The 19296-nt window shown below is 45.1% G+C and overlaps 1 protein-coding gene across 1 annotated transcript in view; it reads left to right on the top strand.

Annotated features, from left to right (window-relative positions):
* Positions 1-5943: 5943 nt before the first annotated feature.
* The window catches only part of LOC147421430 (mitochondrial ATP-independent inner membrane protease subunit 2-like), a 49455-nt gene continuing 36102 nt past the window's right edge, over positions 5944-19296 (top strand). Inside the window, exon 1 of the mRNA XM_086503717.1 lies at positions 5944-6111. Coding sequence (XP_086359843.1) covers positions 6043-6111 — 69 coding nt within the window. The 5' untranslated portion in view covers positions 5944-6042. The remainder of the gene's footprint in view (positions 6112-19296) is intronic.

The following is a 19296-nucleotide window of genomic DNA, read 5'->3' as shown; positions in this document are numbered from 1 at the left end:
TCCTATGCTTGAGAAAAGGTAAGGGAGCATGATGCCTTCATCTTGTTTGACCCTGGCTCTACTCACAACTTCATATCAATGGACTTGGCCACTAAGTTGGGCATTCAAGCTTTTGAGATGGGAGATATTGTAACTATCAATGGGCCTTTCAAGGGACAACAAGCCTCCGTTACTCCCTTGATTGGGAAATTGAGGCTTCATGTCCAAAGCTACGTCGACAAAGAAGAATTTTTTATCTCTCCTCTCCAGCATGAGGATGTTATCCTAGGGGCACCATGGTTCAACCGCATGGCTACCAACATAAAGTTCCCTGAAAGGAGAATCTACTTCACCTATAGGGAAAAGAGCGCTAGTGAGTCCGGTCGTACTATACCACTTATAAATTCACCTACTTTTGATAAGTCGATGAAAAGCTCAGTTTCTACGTACATGATTTTTGTCAAAGAGTCTCTAAATGATGCTAATGTTTTAACAAAGCAAAGTGTTAAAATTGAAGAAGAATTAGACTTGTCTAATTTTCTAAATGGATTCGAAGATGTGTTCATCGATGATATCCCTTTGGACTTACCTTTAAAGAGGGGATGATGACCATCGAATTGAGCTCCTACCAGGAAGCTCGCCGCCTAACAAGCCTCCTTATCGAGTTTCCCAAGCTCAACAAGAGGAGATCATGAGGCGAGTACAAGTGGTAGACAAAGGGATGGTGAGGCCTAGCTCCTCTCCCTTTTGTTCTTGAGTCCTTTTAGTGCAAAAGAAAGATGGTACATACGGCATGTGTGTGGACTATCAAGCGCTAAACCATATCAAAAACAGATTTCCCATACTACAGGTAGAAGATCTGTTTGATAAGCTACAAGGTTTGACCTACTTGAGTAGGATTGACCTTAAAAGTGGCTATCATCAAATAAGGATACTGAATGAAGATATCCTAAAGACCACGTTCCGTACAACATTTGGTCTTTATGAATATATAGTCATGTTTTGGCTATGCACCAACCACATTCAATCGTTTGATGGATAAAATATTTAGACCCTACCGCAAGTTCACTGGAGTATTCTTTGATGATATCATCATCTACTCCCAGTCCTTGGAGGAGCACAAGCAATAACTCCAGGTAATTTTTAAAGCTTTGAGGGAGAACAAGCTTTTTATCAATCAAAAGAAGAGCGAATTTTTCCTTCAAGAGATTCAATACTTAGATCTCTCGGGATGGTATCCGTATGGATCCATCAAAGTTGGAGGTAAAAAAAGCATGGCCTAATCCAAGGAATCTACATGAGCTAAGAAGCTTTATTGGTATGTGTGCATACTATAGACTCTTCATAGACAAATTCTCTCAAATAGTTGGACCATTGCACTACTCACATTGCTAGTAAGCATAATCAAGGGGCCGCATGCACTTTCACGACGACCAAGAGTTAATGCGGTGTCTATAGCAACTCACAATGATCTATCTTCTATGATAAGTGAGTATGCTACTAACCCCGACTTTAGAGACATAATGTCAGCTTTTGCATTGGGGAAGAAAGGAGAACCATTCACCTTGTAGGATGGTTACATTCTCCATGGAAATAGGCCATGTGTTACCCACTCCCTTTGTGAGAAAGTTATGTATGAATCCCATGCTCCTCCCTATGCGGGGCATAGAGGTATTCAAACTACTCTTCGAGGAGTAGAGACGTACTTCTATTGGCCTACCATGAAAGTGGACATACAAGAGTATGTTTCAAAATGTGTGGTATGCCAAAAGACCAAATATGATAGAGGGAAGCAACCTGGATTACTCCAGCCATTGCCAATCCCTAATTCCCATGGGAGAGTATATCCATGGATTTTATCTTTGCATTACCCAATTCTATCCATGGGAATATGGGAATATGGACAATAATTGACAGGTTTAGCAAACAAGCACACTTTATCCCTGTCAAAAAGACTATTAAGGCACACCAAATGGCAACTCTCTTCATATCTCACATTTTCAAACACCATGGATTGCCAACATCCATCGTGTCAGATAGAGATCCTAGAATGACCAGTAATTTTTGGAAAGGTCTCTTTGAAAGTCTAGGTACAAGATTGAATTTCTCTTCGACCTATCACCCACAAATGGATGGCCAAAGTGAGATAGCCAATCTTACGATTCTCGAGCTACTAAAGACTTATGTTACAGAAGTAGATCAACACTCACAATGGGAGAAGTACTTACTCCTTGTAGAGTATGCGTACAATAATACTATCCATACTACTATGGGAAATGCACCTTTTGAGATCATAGAGGGAAGACCTAAAAGTCCCTTGCTACTTAAAATACATGGGAAGATCTTTGCTTCCGATGAGTATAGCCATGACCTACAAGAATCTTTTCAAAAGATTAAGGAGGCTATATCCATCTCTCAACAAAGGCAAAAAGTTTCTATTGACAAGCACAGAAGGACCTTAACATTCAAAGAAAATGATTGGGTCTTACTTAAGTTTCCCAAGGCTCGATTGAGGCAAACGACGGGTAAAAATCCTAGGGGCCATCAAAAGTATTATGCTAAACTAGAAAAAAGATATTATGGTCCTTTTCAAATCTTGAAGCCAATCAATAAGATGGCTTATCGACTCAAGTTGCCCAACCATTGGCTCAAACACAATGCTTTTCATGTGAGCCTACTTAAGCCCTACAAAGGAGAGGCACCAAGAGAACCAATTATAGAAGACCCTCTAGAAATTGAAGACCAAGATGAGGTGCTACAACCCGAAGCTATTCTTCGGCATGAAGACAAGGTACTACGACATGGTAATTTTATTCGACGGTATCTTATTAAGTTCAAAAATTATCCTTTTGAAGATGCTAGATGGATGCAAGGAATACAACTTAAGGATGAACCTTGTCAATGCTTACAATGCAACATTAGAGTAAGCAAATGTATATGTTTTTTTTTAAATGACCGATGTTTTTGTCTTATAAGACTAATTCTCTTTTTACTGTGCACAAATTTAAGTAGTATGCATGCTTAAAATCATGTTTGTGATGACAATGTCTCTCAAACACCAAGTAGAATTTGTCACTCTACTTTGGGAGAATGAAATGGACTAAAGAGCAGACATGCTTGCGGCAACTAAGTCTCCCAAGCCCCAAGTGGATTAGTCATCCATCTTGGAATGATGTCGTAGGGTAAAAAGGGATCCTCTACCTGCTACGAAACATCGACTAATGACTAAGGCTTTATCTCTTCTACCTCATAGTCGAGGACGACTATGATGTTAAGAGAGAGTTAATGTCATAAAATCTAATATCTAACCAACCTAAATGTTTTTCTCAAATTAAACTGATAATTTAATGTGTGAGAATAAACAGGAACAAGGGTTAGAATATAGACATGCGCTCATGGATCTATCTCAACACGGTGCCAAGGTAAAAGGGCCCAAATGAGGGATGGTATGTCAAAGAGCAATGCTAGCTAATGGAGCTTAAAGACCTTAGGGTTAGCTTCATTAAAGACCTCCAAAGGTTAGTTTTAAAAGTCCTTTGATCTTAGGCAAGCTAGGGCTATGCTTGAGGTGGGAACCCGGCCCAAGCTTGAGGTGCTTGTCATGCTTGCTGACTAAGGTGCTCGAGGTGCTTGTCGTTCTTGAGGTGCTAGGGCTAAGCTTGAGGTGAGAACCTTCCCCAAGCTTGAGGGGTTCAAGGTGTTCCAAAAAGTCAACAAGATCTTTACTCAAGGGGGGACGAGCCCTCATTGTAGGAGCTAGAGAGGGAACACACACACACACACACCCTCACACAAGTCAAGCCTTGCCTAATGAAGCAACAGGGACACATGTCAAGTTCCTCTCCATGTTGCCCTCATAAGGTGCCTAAAGCCTATTGGTTGGCCTCTCAAGGGGTCCAATGATAATTTAGCTAATTAATTTAATTGTGTATGCATTTATCAAGTCCTCTCTCGAAAAGGGGAAAGGGGGACACTTGTCCCAAGGCTAGCATGCTTGCTTGATATGCACTCTGCATGTGATTGGTTAGGCTTGAAGGGGTCCAATGAGCTTCCACCATGAGCTAGGAGAGCGGGTCGACCCAAGCAAGAAGGGGGCTAGCTTGGGGGGTATAATCTCCCCCCCGCCCCCCCACAACACACACACTCATTGTATGAAGTGAATGTGCAAGAGCTCCATCTCCTTCTCCAAGCTTGTAGAGAAGTTGAGAGCCTACACCAACACTCTTGGCTATGGAATGCAAATCCAACCAAGAGCCATGCTTCAATGCTTAAAGCTTGCCATCTTCTTCATATTCATTACTATGCTATTATGCTATGCTAAGCAAGAAGAGTGATGATAAGTGAGGAACTATTTCTTTCTCCTATGAATGTTTCTTCTTCCTCTTCCCTACCCTCATTCCCTGCTAGCTCTCTCCACCTTTGAAGGTGTTTGAGGCCTTGAGTCTGAGGTAGGGGGTGGTTAATGTTTTTACAAAGATTATGTTATGATTGTGATGCATGAAGCTTTCCATCTTCATTGCAATCACCTAGGTCACAAGGAACACAAAGACTATATTGTACAAAGTCTCTCTTGATGGGAGAATCTATAATACAAAAGCCTATTGGAGGGGATACCGGCTCCACATAAATCTGGTCCTCAACTGTTGTCAAGTTCTCTAACTCTCTCTCTCTTGCAAAAGTATTGTTCATGCCAAGTTAATTAAGTAGAATGGTTATGTTGCTACGCTAGTTAAGTTCACCTCTATGTTCTCAAAGTAGTCTCACAAAAATGCTCACTCTAATTGTCTTAATTCCGATATTCTCAAAGTTCATAGGCCATTTCCATTACATGCTTCAAGTTCAAGACTCTTCTGATAGATCTTTAAGGTCTCTTTGGACCGATTCTAAGAGGTTCAAAAATTCTCTTCTTTTTCTTCTCCTTCTGCGCGCATGTGTATGGGTAATAGGCTTCGAGTTCAAGACTCTTCTGACAGATCTTTAAGGTCTCTTGGGATCAATTTTAAGATGTTAAGAAATTCTCTTCTTTTCTTCTCCTTCTACACGCGTGTGAGCGCGCGCGCGTGTGTGTTTGTGTGTGCAACTTTTTCTTTCTATTGTCTTGCAATATTAACAACCAGGCAAGTGAAGCATGGAGAGAAGGCTCTAGGTGATAATGGGTTACTCTTTGAGAATTACACACTATAAGGGAACACATCTACGAATAGCGCATATAAAGTGTGGTGCACTTGCTAGGGCACAAGTAATAGTTTGCAAGCCTCTTGTCTAAGGTTTCCGTTTGGACTTACTAGAGTGTACATCCGACGTGGGTAGGGCAAAGAAGATGTTGGTCTTTTTTATCAAGTGAACAAGTAAAGCTTTTTGCCTATTACCCATTTTGTTTACTCTTCTAGATACTTGGGGTATGCATATCCATTAGAGCATTACTAAGGACACTATGGTGGCACTCCAGCAACCCTTGCTTGAAAATTTGGCCATGGAGCTGCTTTTCCTTTTTCCATTGGAAGTTGGAGTGTTTGTGCTCTTCAAAAGAGTCTAAGACTCTTACACAAATTTTCTTTTTCTCTTACTAGGGTTAAGGAGCCAACGCCTGCGACAAAAGTCGTCACAATGTCGCCTCTAACAGATAACACGATGTCGCTCAATGGTTTCCTATGTTACAAAAATGGGTAATAGACAGAATACCGGCAAGGGGTATTATAGAGACTTTGGTGCCAACAAGAATCGAACTCAGATTCAACGTCGAAGATCTCACCTCAATTGCGCTGTCCACTAAACTACAAGGTAGAAAATGACTTAGAAGGCTAGAGGATGCCTCTTAAGTGGTGCTCTTTTGCTTTAGTTTTTGGGGGTCAGGTGTCCCTAAAGAGGGATCCGCATTCTAATTGGCCCCTTTACCCTAGGTACTGATGAAATATTTTGCCTCTTGCTATTAGATCCATCCTGCTCCAATAAGTGGTCTACTGATTTGTCGATTTGGCCCCTTTAACTCGTCTTTCCTCCTCACAATTAAGGAATGGTATTGGGAACTGCAAGCAACCTCACCAATTCTGTGGCACAGTGAGGATGGCGATGACGGCGTGGCTGCGGTACCTCTACACCAAACTCGGCAACTCGCTTCCGAGCAGCTTAAAGGTTTCGCCTTTCTGCCCATTATTCTTTGATAGTCTCTGATATGGGGTCCGCTATTTCTTCTTAAGACTGCCGTAACATCAAACTTGGCTCCTTGAAGTATGCAGAACTTGCTCTTCCATATAGACCGTAAGGAAGGGCTCCTTCCCTTTTCTTAAAGCCTCGAGTCATCAGATTAACTTTCCCTTTTCTTGAAGCCTCGAGTCATCAGATTAACTTTCTGGTAGCTTGCTAACAACCTCACTGTAGCACAAGACTCGTGAAGCTCTAGTAGAAAAACGAAGGCCTTCATGCGAGAGAGGGAGGCATATCATGAACTTATGTTTGCTTGCAAAGCTCCATATCCTTAACCATCTCCATGTCATCCAAGAGTGTAAGGACTATTTGCGATCTGATTGGATAATTAGACCTCACGAAAGAGTAGTAGGGCAACCTATTCATATGGCAAAGAGGCTATTTTGCGCCATGTGATGCTTGCAGGTACTGAAGTTATCAAGCGAAATAGTGGGGCTTTTCGAAAACCACAGTGGGCAGTTTTATGCCGGTGAAGCGGTGTGAACTTCTATTGTGTTAATGCTTGTTGAAATTCCAAGTTGCTTGAGCTTCCAGATTCTTGAAAGGCAAGGCTTTCTACCAAAGCACCACTTAAAGCGTAATGTAGTTGGGTAAGGTGTGTCTAGAATAAGCTCAAAAAAATAATTTGGTGTCTGTTCTTCGGTTTTGAAGAATTGAGGAATGACTGTTTGATGTAATAATTTTTTCACCAGTGTACGGATTGCTAACTTGGCAGCATACAGACCGATGACATGGCATAGTCTACGGAAGCTGCAGACTTGGCAATTTTATGTAGGGAGATGCTTTTGGTGCCGGTTTGTAATAGAAGATGGATTTTGAATGCGTTTTTGAGGCAATTAGTACTTGAAAGTGAGGTTGCTATTGGGTGCTAGGTGCCTATAATAAGAGGCCAGGGTGCCATTAGCGCTCAATAATGTGAGTGGGCTCACATGAGCAATTTTAACGACAATTGGTTAGTATAAAAAGAAATACGGGATGAGGCACCCTGGAGGGGCCAATCTCTCCCATTCCACTTTGTGGACTGTTTCTTTTTGTTCAGTTTGCTGATTTTCTGTCGTGTTCGTATTGCTGCATTGTCTTATTGCATTGTCAGGTGACTCGCGAGTTTCAAATTGTTTTGGTATGTCTATGATCCCATTATTTAGTTTGGCTTTTAGGTATTTATTTTACTTATTTGTCAAAGCCTGGGTAGGGCAATTTCCTGAGGTTGCTAGTAGCTATATAAGCAACTCCTTGCCTCCATTGTATTACACATTCAGTTATTCATTGGTTCAGGCGACTCTCTCTCTCTCTCTCTCTCTCTCTCTCTCTACGCTTCCGCATCGCCGACTTTCACATAATATCAGAGCTCTTGGTGTAGCTCGGTGCTTGAAGTACCTTGGCGTGGAGGAGCAGCCCCGTGAGAACAAGAAGCGAGTAGAGAGGAAGCTCTCCCTTGTCACCGGCGTCACTGCCACAACCCCCCCGCCCCCCCCCTTTTCCTCTTTCAACCCACAACATTTTTAAAACGTTGGGCGTTATGCCCCTTTACCGCCTCCAACACCCTTGCCCTGCTCGCGTACTGCCGGAAATCCCCTCCCCCCCAATGGCTAGCGTTTTGTATGTGTGTTCACTGTTTTTAAACGCATTGGCTGCTGTGCCTTGGCGATGAGAACCTCCCCTCCCCCATTTGCTTGGAGACGACGACGACCAGAGATACCCCCCCTCCATGGTGCCTTGCCGATAGCGTTTTAGAATGCTAGTCGGGTAGTCCTTTGCCGGTGACGGTCCATTTGGTACCCTCCTTGTGAGAGTGCGCGTGTGCGGAAGAGAGAGAGAGAGAGAGAGAGAGAGAGAGAGAGAGAGAGAGAGAGAGAGAGGAGACCACAAACGCAAGATATGGTGAAGAGGGGGCGATCAGCTCCCCATGACTACCACGAGCAGAAGACCCAATACACGATAACCTGATAGTGTGGAAGTGGGTACCCCCTTGGCCCCATATATAGGTGCCCAAGCGGAGGTAGGGCAAAGCCCAACAAGAAATATATGAAATATGAGGGCGCTCGGACAAAGGTGGGCGGTCAGACAGTGCAGCCTAAATGCATATGCAAAGAGTGGCCAGCTCGGAGGCACACTAGCCGTACATGCATGCCCTAGACTTGTGAAGCAGCAGAGTGGTGTAAGTCTAACACTCCCTCTTAGCACTTGATGCTGAACAAACCGCATGAAGCCGAAGATGTGAGGCAAATGATAAAGATGTCTGCTGCCATGTCCATTTAAGGATACTCCATGAGTGTAGAAGCTGTCTGGGGTGTCCTACCCTGCGAGAGATCTCCATGGTAAAGTGTCATCTCACGAGCAGTGTAGCAAACTGTGATACTCCGCTAATGTAGTGTGAAGGTACTGCATGACGGTCCTGAACTGAGTGTGAAAACAACTACTTGTCGTAATGCCGATAGACTTGCAAGTGTCCTGCCCAATAGGATCTGTGGTGTCTGTAATCAAACCGTCTGGAGGAAATGGGAAAGCCCAGGAACTTTCATGAGAATGATCGGAAGCCTGTCAATGCATGAACTTGTAACCCAGTGTGGCTAGGTGGCTAAGCTGTGTAAAACTCCAGGAAGGCCAGATGTAGCAATCTGCGTCGTAAACGTCCTCCAAAACAAGGAAAGCCATACTAAATAGTATGCATTGTAGAAGCTACCGTAAGCTGCAACAGTCACCGGGAGACCGCACGGACCACCACCGGATGGTGTCCTGTCAGTAGGTAGGGTAATCCAAGATGAGGGGAAAGCTAGACTCAACAATCTGCGTTGTGAAGGGCCTCTGGGAAGAGGTGTGGTCAGACCAAGCTGTTTGCACCGTGATCATCGTGTAGAAGTATGGAAGCCAAACTGAGAAGTCTGCGCTGTGAAGATCCTCTGAGAAGAGGAAAGGCCATACCAATCTGTCTGTGCCGTCTTACCTGTATCTCCTGCCTCCAATCCTCCGATGTGAACCAAAAGAGAATTTGTGCCAACAACACCACCAAACCGCATCTCGGTGTCGCTCTCAATGTGAATGAACTGGGAGTGGCCTACTGCCCAGGTCGGGGGATAAGTCTATTGTAAGGTTACTGAGGGTGAGTGGAAGCAACTCTGAAGGTGGCAATCCAAATGATCAGGAGTGTAGAAGAGCAACTGCACTATTATCCAAGCCAAGCTCTAGGTGACTCCGGATGTAGTTGCGAGATGCTTGATTTCTTGCATCTCGCGGGTAAACTCTCCTAGAGAGTCCAAAGAACTGAAGTCGCACTCCAGTCTGTAGTTCCAAGCAATGAACCTGTCCAAGAAGAGATCCGAGATCCTCTTCCTAAGTCCATGTAGATGCTCCTGTGTAAGCAAGTGATCTAACGTGTAGAGGTCAAGTGGTAAGTGTCTATCCACCAAAGATGGTGGTGTCTTCTTTGGGAATTGTCGAAATCCCATATGCCATGAGCATGGCCATATCTCGTGTGAACTCCTTGATGAGTGCATAGGTGTGTCCATCGCAAACCACAAGTCACCACCCCCTCTGGAGTGCGCAACCGCCGAATGATGGTTGGAATGAATGGATCTCCCAAGGATCGTACGCCCGCAGATGATCAAGCCGATGTCGAAGATACCGTGTACTGCAAGTCACTGAGAGACCGCATGGACCACCATCGGATGGTGTCTTGGCAGTACGAATGGAGATGCATGAGACTGATGCAAGTCTAGGCTATGTTGACGACTACGACGAGGATGACGACACCGACCTAAGATCTGAAATCTGCAATCTTTTTATTGCTGTCCAAAAACGCTATGGGCTGAAATCTGCTACTTTTTAGGGGCTCAACTTGCAGGTTCTTCACTGCTGAAAATGCTGCATTGCTGTGGCTGAAAACGCTGCAAATCTGCAAAAACGCTAGGTTGATGTATCTGTAAAAAACTCTAGGTTGTTGGTTCTCCAAAACGCTAGGGCAAGGGTTTCCAAAAACACTAGCTAGTGGGGTCTGTGGCGATGATCTTCTGATGGAGAAACACCAGGCTGATGCTGTGGGTGGCGATGGTGCTTGATGAAGAAAATGCTAGATCTGGGTCTTGCTTGGAGGGAAGTCCACCAAGGTCTTGTTGGAGAAGTTGCCTGCTGAGCCAACGTCTAGTCTAGGTTTGCTTATATACAAACTTACTCAATTTGCCCTACCTTTCCAACAAAAGTCACTTAAAAAATAATAAGTGAAAAATGTCAAAAATAATAAAATAGGCTAAATACACTGGAAAATTCTCTTGAAGGATTTTGATGGATTCTGATGGGAATGCTTATGATCATGCTGTGTGCAAACAGAGGATATGCATCTACACTAAGTGACTAGGCATGCACGGTCTACGAATAGACTCACAAAAGTGCCAGATCACTTCCAATTTAGACTGATTGCTGACTGAACCCTGATCATGCTATAGCTTGTCCACGGACACATAGGGTTGGATGTGTCACGTGACATCTCCTCCGTTTCAAAGTGAGGTACTCGTACCGAACTGTATGGCGTCGAGGGAGATCGCCAATAGCATCCGGAATCCTGGAAGGGACTCTTCGCCAGCCCACTCTAATGTGCGGGTCGTGCGATTCTTGAACTTCATAAAGGTCTGCAACTCTTGCTTCTTTGGGCCGCGCCGAAAGCGACCCAAAGTCTTCTGTGGCTCCTTCCATGCTTCAACTTCGTCTAGAGTCATGCTTCTTTCTTCTTCAAGAATCTCCATGGCTGAAAACTCCTGAAATCATTTCCAACACAGAACCATGAATATACCTATTCCATGTAAAGTGAGTAGAAAAAATCTTGTCTTCCTCAAAGACTGTGCATGCAATGTAGATGAACAAATAGACGGAGTGCCAAACCGTTCACCACACACACGCAAACAATGAGATCGAATAGTGTCTTTCGGATCTAAATCAATCAATTGTGGCAATTCACAACGGAAATGCCCATGCTTGATGCTCATACTTTCTTGTGCTCGTTCTATGATTGTGGCGTGCCAAGGAAGAGACATGGAATGTGACTTCCTTGAATGCATACTTGTCAGCTTTTCATGAAAAATCCGCATACATTCGTGCTCATCCATGAGTGAAACGTGATCAACGTACAATATGTCATGCCTAGTAAAAGGGATCACATAGAGACGCTGACTAAAATATAGGAAACGATCATGAATGAAGCACTCGTACTATGCGTGCGTATCAATCATGCGAACACATAATACTTCCTGTGAGGGTTCTTTGAACCTAGGCTCGAGAGCCAAGATCGGTGCTTCCTGAATGATCGAATCGTCCTGTGGGGGTTCTTTGGACCTCGACTCGAAAGCCAAGATCGGTGCTTCGTGATTGATCGAATCTACAACGAGGTTAGCTTCGCTAGAAAAAGCATCCACTAACACATCATCCTTGTGAACAATTACATCATCTTCATGTAACTCATCATGCTTGTGAGAAATCACATCTTGGTCATGCAAATCATCATGCTCGTGAGAAATCACATCTTGATCATGCAAATCATCATGCTCATCATTATCATCCAAATCATCATGCTTATCATTGTCATTCAAATCATCATGCTTCTCACAATCATGCTTTGAAGAAGAAGAGACCGAGAGAGTCTCTTTTCCCGAATCTCTTGCATTTGTACCTGAGCTTGAGAAACGAGTCGCAAGAACTCTTTCATGTGTTGGTTGCTCTTTCCTTTGACGACGGCTGCGATTCTTTCTTGGTGTCTGCGCTCCATTTTTGCTTTTCTTTTTGCTCTTCTTTCTGCGTGTCTGTGTTCCATTTTTGCCATTCTTTCTGCATGTCTTGCTTCGCGTTCTAACTTCCTTTCCATAAACATTTGGTCCAAAGCCTCCATAGGAGTTAGTGCAATCCTTGATGTAGATGGGGAAGGGGGAGGGTCAAAAAAACCTCCTGGTGGGGAAAATTCTTCTTCGCCTCTCTCATGCTCATGACCTTCAAGCGAAGTATCCATTCCGCTTCGAGTGATGACCATTTTGAAGTCGTGGGTTCTTGTGGGTTCTGGGGGGTTCTTGTGGGTTCTTAAGTTCACGAGGAACTTGGGTTCTTGTGGGTCTTGGTTCTTGGGGTTCTTGAGGGTCTTGAGGTTCTTGCGGTTCTTGAGGGTTTTCTTTCGCTTGCAATCTGTGTTTGAGAAGGATCTTCTCTTCACCCGAGTTCTGCTCCTTGGGCGCACCCCTTGGCGGCCTTGTGCTCACACCAAGGTTGCTTTTTCCCACCTCACGTCGATTGGCCGGCCGCTAAGTGCACGGTCCGCTCTCAATGAGTGAAAAGAGACACAAGGGGAGGCTGGACAAGCCCTTCTTTCTTGGGATTCCTGTCACTCTTCATAAACACGATTAGGAATCGACACGCCCAAGCAAACTTGGGTTTGTGCGATCACAAGAAGCAAAAAAAATTCTTGTGATTCTTGTGGTTCTTTCCTTGAGTGATACAGAACACTGTCAATGCTCTGATACCAATGCTAGGTGCAGCGGAAGAATGTTTGCGCTTTGCTCAAGATGAGTGCTCCGAACTGTGATCAAGGTTCCTTTTGTTCTTATGGAAGGTAGAGCCTTCTGTTCCTAATGAGAGAGTGCTATGATCACAAACAAAGTGAATGGATACTGTGCGTGCAAGTGTATGAGACTGAGAGATAGAGAGAGAAGATAGATACGACACCAAAGACGTAAAACCCTCCTCCGAAGGCCCCACTCTCGTCGGCGAGAGTGGTCTACTTATGATTGCACAATCTGGTACAAATGGAGATGCATGAGACTGATGCAAGTCTAGGCTATGTTGACGACTACGACGAGGATGACGACACCGACCTAAGGGCTGAAATCTGCAATCTTTTATCTGCTGTCCAAAAACGCTATGGGCTGAAATCTGCTACTTTTTAGGGGCTGAACTTGCAGGTTTTTCATTGCTGAAAACGCTGCATTGCTGTGGCTGAAAACGTTGCAAATCTGCAAAAACGCTAGGTTGCTGGTTGTCCAAAATGCTAGGGCAAGGGTTTCCAAAAACGCTAGCTGATGGGGGTCTATGGCGATGATCTTCTGGCCAGGCTGATGCTGTGGGTGGCGATGGTGCTTGATGAAGAAAACGCTAGATCTGGGTCTTGCTTGGAGGGAAGTCCACCAAGGTCTTGTTGGAGAAGTTGCCTGCTGAGCTTGGCTCCTGTTGCCTCTTCTGCCAATTAGTGCTAGTGTAGGTTTGCTTATATACAAACTTACTCAATTTGCCCTACCTACTTTCCAACAAAAGTCACTTAAAAATAATAAGTGGAAAATGTCAAAAATAGGGAAAATAGGCTAAATGCATTGGAAAATTCTCTTGAAGGATTTTGATGGAAATGCTTATGATCATGCTGTGTGGAACCAGAGGATATGCATCTACACTAAGTGACTGGGCATGCACGGTCTACGAATAGACTCACAAAAGTGCCAGATCACTTCTAATCTAGATTGACTGGACTGGCTGAACCCTGATCATGCTGTAGCTTGTCCACGGACACATGGGGTTGGATGTGTCACGTGACATCTAGGCTCAGTTCAAGATCATGTAGGTCCCCCCGTCGCACTTAGCAAGTTGGTGGATACTAGGAAGTGAACTCAATAAAGGCATAAAGTCAAGGTGGGATCACCAAAAGAAAGTATCCGACAGTTGGGCCACATTGCACTTTTGGATGCGGTCCCAATGAGGATAGATGGTCAGATGACCAGTGGGAGCCCAATGGAAGCATCTCTTAAAAATAGGGAACTGCTATTTTGGGCCGTGAAATGTGTTCGCGTCATTACCTTCGGTATGACCAGGGAAACTCTTTACAACTCTGCCGTGAAGTCAACTGGACATCTAGTCGGGGATTTTTAGGCGGCAACCCCAAAACGGGAAAATGCCTGTAAACGCGCCAAGTGGCACATTCCTGTGCTCTTTCCTCTTGCATCAAGAAGTGGCTGCTGATTTTTAAGCTGGGAGAGGCCTCATTTTGCAACTGTCACAGGTTAAGAGCTATGGAGTGCTTTCTTTCCACTCTTTGTATAGTGTGGTGCTAAGAGTGATGCCCTGCACACTACACACTGCTCCCTCTCCCCCCTACGTGCAGTTATGTGATGCCCCACAAGAGGGCTCTTCATTTGACTGATGTACAGCTGTGTGGTTTCTTGCTTTTGTGCTGAGGCAAGAGCCTCCTTGAGGAGGAACAGGGGTAGCTAACTGCTACTCCTAAGTAGGCACCAGTGAGGGTCATAACCTCACCGTACAGGTGCGTTTTCAGCATTGTGTATGTGCTGTAAATTGACTGTTTTTCAGCCATACGGACCCCATAACCATTGGGAATAGTGCCCCACTGGCAGAGGACAGTTAGGGGACTGTTTGGGGCTGAAAAGAGGGCAAAAACCAGTAAATACAGCGTTACTGTTTTGGGCAGGAATTAGAGGGTTTATGCCAGTGGAAGTGAGTTCCAGGAGGGGAATTGGTTTCGCGCAAGTTGTGGGGTTGTTATGTTGTCGAAATTTGGCCAAACAGGTCGTATCTAGCTGGATACGGGTAAAGGATTTCCAAGACTCTACTTTGTAATTTACCCTCTGAAAGTATAAAGAAATACTGAAAGGGGCGCTAATTTTGGGGCCTACAGGTTGTCGGCGTCTGCTCTGAGCATTCTAGCTTCCGAGCCGTGTGTGTGCTTAAGTGTTAATTCCTGTCGCAGGTTTCCTTTGCACGTTCTGTGTGTGTGTGTGTGTGTGTGTGTGTGTGTGTGTGTGTGTGTAAAGTAAAGAATTTCGGGTGAAAGCCAAAGCCTCCCGCCCCACATGCCAGTTTCAAGGTTCCATTGCCGGGATATCAATCACTTTTTCCTCAAGAAGTGAGCCTCGGTTGTTTTGGGTAAAGACATAGAGTACATGAACGCGGGATTACACTATGGCCGACAAAGGGAAGGGCATTATGGAAGAGGGTTCCTCTTCGAAGGACAGACGGGAAACTACTATGGTGTTCGAGATTGGCGAGAGCTCACGGCCACGTCAGTCTGTACCTCTTGTTGATGTGAATGTCCCTCCAGTAGTACAAGGCTTTATGATTGGGCAACTTGAGGATGACGCGTTCAGGACTCAGTTAGTTGCCGCAATGAATGTCTTTTCGCAACTGGTGCAAAATCCAAGGTTTATGGAGTTCTTGCAAGCGCCACCAGTGCAACAAGAAAATATTCAACCTACACCGCGTACAGAGCTTGTTCAGGCTCAAGCCCAAGTACTTCATGCGACTTAGCAGGATAGGGAACACTCGCATGTTGCGGAGTCAGTGGCTCCAAAACAGGTTCCTCTTGTGCTTGAATAGGTGGCTAGAACGCCTATTCCACAGGTTATGCTAGTTCAGCCCGCCACCTTTCAGAGCCCGCATGCTGTCTTGAATGGATAGGGAACTGGTTACTAGGCAATGCACCCAGTTTTTCCACCACCCACGGTACATCGTGGGTATTTCGGAGCTGGATCAGTGTTCCAAAGTATGGCTGGTTATGCGCTTGGAAGTCAGCCGTACATGCCAGGAACAATGTTTGGGGGTATGCAAGGCATGATGCCAAACCCCATGTATGGTAGCATCGGCATGCAGCAAGGTTTTCAATGCAACTAGGGCCAGTTTGGGGTGCCACAGGGTCATTTTGGCATGGCTGGTTTTTCTGAACAGCAGCCAGATATTGCATCTCTGATGCAAAATTTTAATGGCCAAGATGTGCCGATCATGCCTACTGCAGTGCCCACGTTGCAAACTATTCTGTTCCTATCAGTAGGTAGGGAAATCCAAGATGAGGGGAAAGCCAGACTCAACAGTGTGCGTTGTGAAGGGCCTCTGAGAGGAGGTGTGGTTAGACCAAGTTGTCTACACCGTAATCATCTTGTAGAAGTAGGGATCCAAGAAGAGATCCAAGATCATCTCCCTAAGTCCATGTAGATGCTCCTTTGTAAGCAAGTGATCTGATGTGTCGAGGTCAAGTGGTAAGTGTCTGTCCACCCAAGATGGTGGTGTCTTCTCTGGGAATGTCGGAATCCCATGTGCCATGAGCATGGCCATATCTCGTGTGAACTCCTCTGATGAGTGCATAGGTGTGTCCATAGCAAACCACAAGTCACCACCCCTTGTCGAGTGCGCAACCGCCAAATGATGGCTGGATGAATGGATCTCCCAAGGATCGTACACCCGTAGATGATCAAGCCGATGTCGAAGATACCGTGTAGTGCAGCAGTCAGTGAGAGACCGCCCGGACCACCACCGGACGGTGTTCTGGCAGGAGTTGCTTCATCCTCTGTGAAAAACACAAGCCATGTGGCTGCTATTCACCCAAAAACGCAACTGCGAGGTGATGAAAATGCTGCTGTCCAGCAATTTTCAGCTTGCTCATACGCTCCCGGCATGGTCCGGGGCGGTGCAGAGGGTGGAGGGAGGGCGTGGAATCAATGTAGCAACCCAAAGTGGGCTGAAAACAGAGAAAAAACAGCAGGTGTTGCTGGATGAAATCCGTAGATATGAAGAGGAATTTGACCGGCAATGCACCGGATGCAAGGCCGTGTGTCGTGGGCAAGATCTGGTGGAGCAAAGCTGAGCGCTGCCGCCTTTGCTGCAAAAACGCTGATGCCCCCAAAAACGCTGATGAGCTGCAAAAACGCAGGTAGATGGGTTGCAAAAACGCAGGTTTTCCGGCGACAAAAAGTCCCAAAAAGGGGAGCGCTAGTAGCTCGATGCAAAAACGCTAGGCGAATCTGCAAAAATGCAGGTTGAGGAGGTCCTCCCGTGACAGAAAAACACAGATTTCCATTGCTTGCCTGGTGCATGCATAAGCGCTGGCTATTGCTGATCTTGGGAGGAGTACCCGATGCGGATGATGAAGCGTGGTCCCATGGAGAGCGTGAAGCTGCTGATGCCATGTGAGTGCGCGTGTGCGGAAGAGAGAGAGAGAGAGAGAGAGAGAGAGAGAGAGAGAGAGAGAGAGAGAGAAGACCACGAACGCAAGATATGGTGAAGAGGGGGCGATCAGTCCCCCATGACTACCATGAGCAGAAGACCCAATACACAATATTAAGGCTTAGATAGCAAACTAAAGATTAAAACATCAGAGGGTATCTTCTAGGTGGGGTGTTGGGAGTATTTGAAACGCCTCACTAATGAGATAACTTAGTTTCTCAGTTTACCTCTACCTTTTGCTATGTCTTATCTTTTGCTTCAGGATTCTTGACTTCTGGTTGGCTCAGGTGTCACAAGGACGTGGCAACTGTTAACTATGTCACGAGGACGTGGCAACTGCTAACCTTAGTTGTTGGTTTCTTTTCAATGATTTTTGTTTTATTTTTGAGACCCTCTTTTTGAAGTTGCAAATGGACGAACATTGTATGGCCAATATAAACGGTAGTTTCACCGGCAGACGGGAAGTTGGTCAGCATTGGAACTTGTATAGTAAGAGGATGTGTAGGCTCAGTTCAAGCTCATCTAGGTCCCCCCTCGCACATAGCAAGTTGGTGGATACTAGGAAGTGAACTCAATAAAGGCATAAAGCCAAGGTGGGGTCACCAAAGGAAAGTATCCGACAGTTGGGCCACATTGCACTTTTGGATGCGGTCCCAATGGGGATAGATGGTCAGAAGACCAGTGGGAGCCCAACGGAAGCATCTCCTAAAAATTAGGGAACTGCTATTTTGGGCCATGAAATCTGTTTGTGTCATTATCTCCAGAATGCCAAGGGGAACATTTTAGAACTCTGCCGCAAAGTCAACTGGGCAACCAGTCGGGAGATTTTTAGGCGGCAATCCCGAAATGGAAAATCGCCTGTAAACGCGCCAAGTAGCACATTTCTGTGCACTTTCCTTATGCAAGAAGAAGTGGCGCTGAATTTATAGTTGGGAGGCTCATTTTGCAACTTCCTGTCACAGGTTAAGAGCTATGGAGTGCATGCTTTCCACTCTATGTACAATGTGGTGCTAGGAGTGATGACATGCACACTACACACCTCTCTCTCTCTTCCCTACGTGCAGTTATGTGATGCCCCACAAGAGGGCTTTTCATTTGAGTGATGTACAACTGTGTGGTTTCATGCTTTTGTGCTGAGGCAAGAGCCTCTTTTAAGCAGGAACAGCAGTAGCTAACTGCTACTTTAAAAGCAGGCACCAGTGAGGGTGATAACCTCACCGTACAGGTGCAATTTCAGCGCTGATTATGCGCTGTATTTTGACTGTTTTTCAGCCATACGGACGCTAGAACCCTTGGGAATAGTGCCCCATTGCTAGAGTGCAGTTTGAGGATTGTTTAGGGCTGAAAACAGGGCAAAACCCAGTAAATTCAGTGAGCTGAATTTACAGTTTTTCGGCAGGAATCAGAGGGTTTATGCCGGTGGAAGTGAGTTCCAGCAGGGGAATTGGTTTCGGGCAAGTTTTGGGGTTGTTATGTTGCCGAAATTTTTCCAAAACAGGCGGTATCTAGCTGGATACAAGTAAAGAATTCCCAAGACTCTACTTTGTAATCTACCCTCTTAAAGAATAAAGAAATACCGTAAGGGGCACCAATTTTGGGGCCTACAGGTTGTCGGCATCTGCTCAGAGCATTCTAGCTTCCGAGCCATGTGTGTGCTTAAGTGTGAATTCCCATCGCAAGTTCCCTTTGCAAAGTACTCTTTTTCTTTGTGTCTAAAGTAAAGTAAAGAATTTCAGGTGAAAGCCAAAGCCTACCGCCCCATAGGCCGGTTTCAAGGTTCCATTGCTGGGATATCAATCACTTTTTCTCAAGAAGTGAGCCTCGGTTGTTTTGGGTAAAGACACAAAGTACAGGAACGTGGGATTACACTATGGTCAACAAAGGGAAGGGCATTATGGAAGAGGGTTTCTCTTCAAAGGATAGGCAGGAAACTCCTATGGTCTTCGAGATTGTATGAACTTTGTCAATGCTTACAATGCTACATTATAGTAAGCAAATGTACAAATTTCTTTTAAATGACTCATGTTTTTGTCTTATAAGACTGGCCCTCTTTTCAATTGTGCACAAATTTAACTAATATGCATGCTTAGAATCATGTTTGTGATGACGACGTCTCTTAAACACCAAGTAGAATTTGTCACTTTA

This window comes from Adiantum capillus-veneris, chromosome 27 (assembly GCF_014529385.1).
Source record: "Adiantum capillus-veneris isolate H3 chromosome 27, ASM1452938v2, whole genome shotgun sequence".
Classification (NCBI taxonomy): Eukaryota; Viridiplantae; Streptophyta; class Polypodiopsida; order Polypodiales; family Pteridaceae; genus Adiantum; species Adiantum capillus-veneris.
Note: the sequence above shows the minus strand (reverse complement) of the source record. Positions and strands in the feature narration are given on the sequence as shown.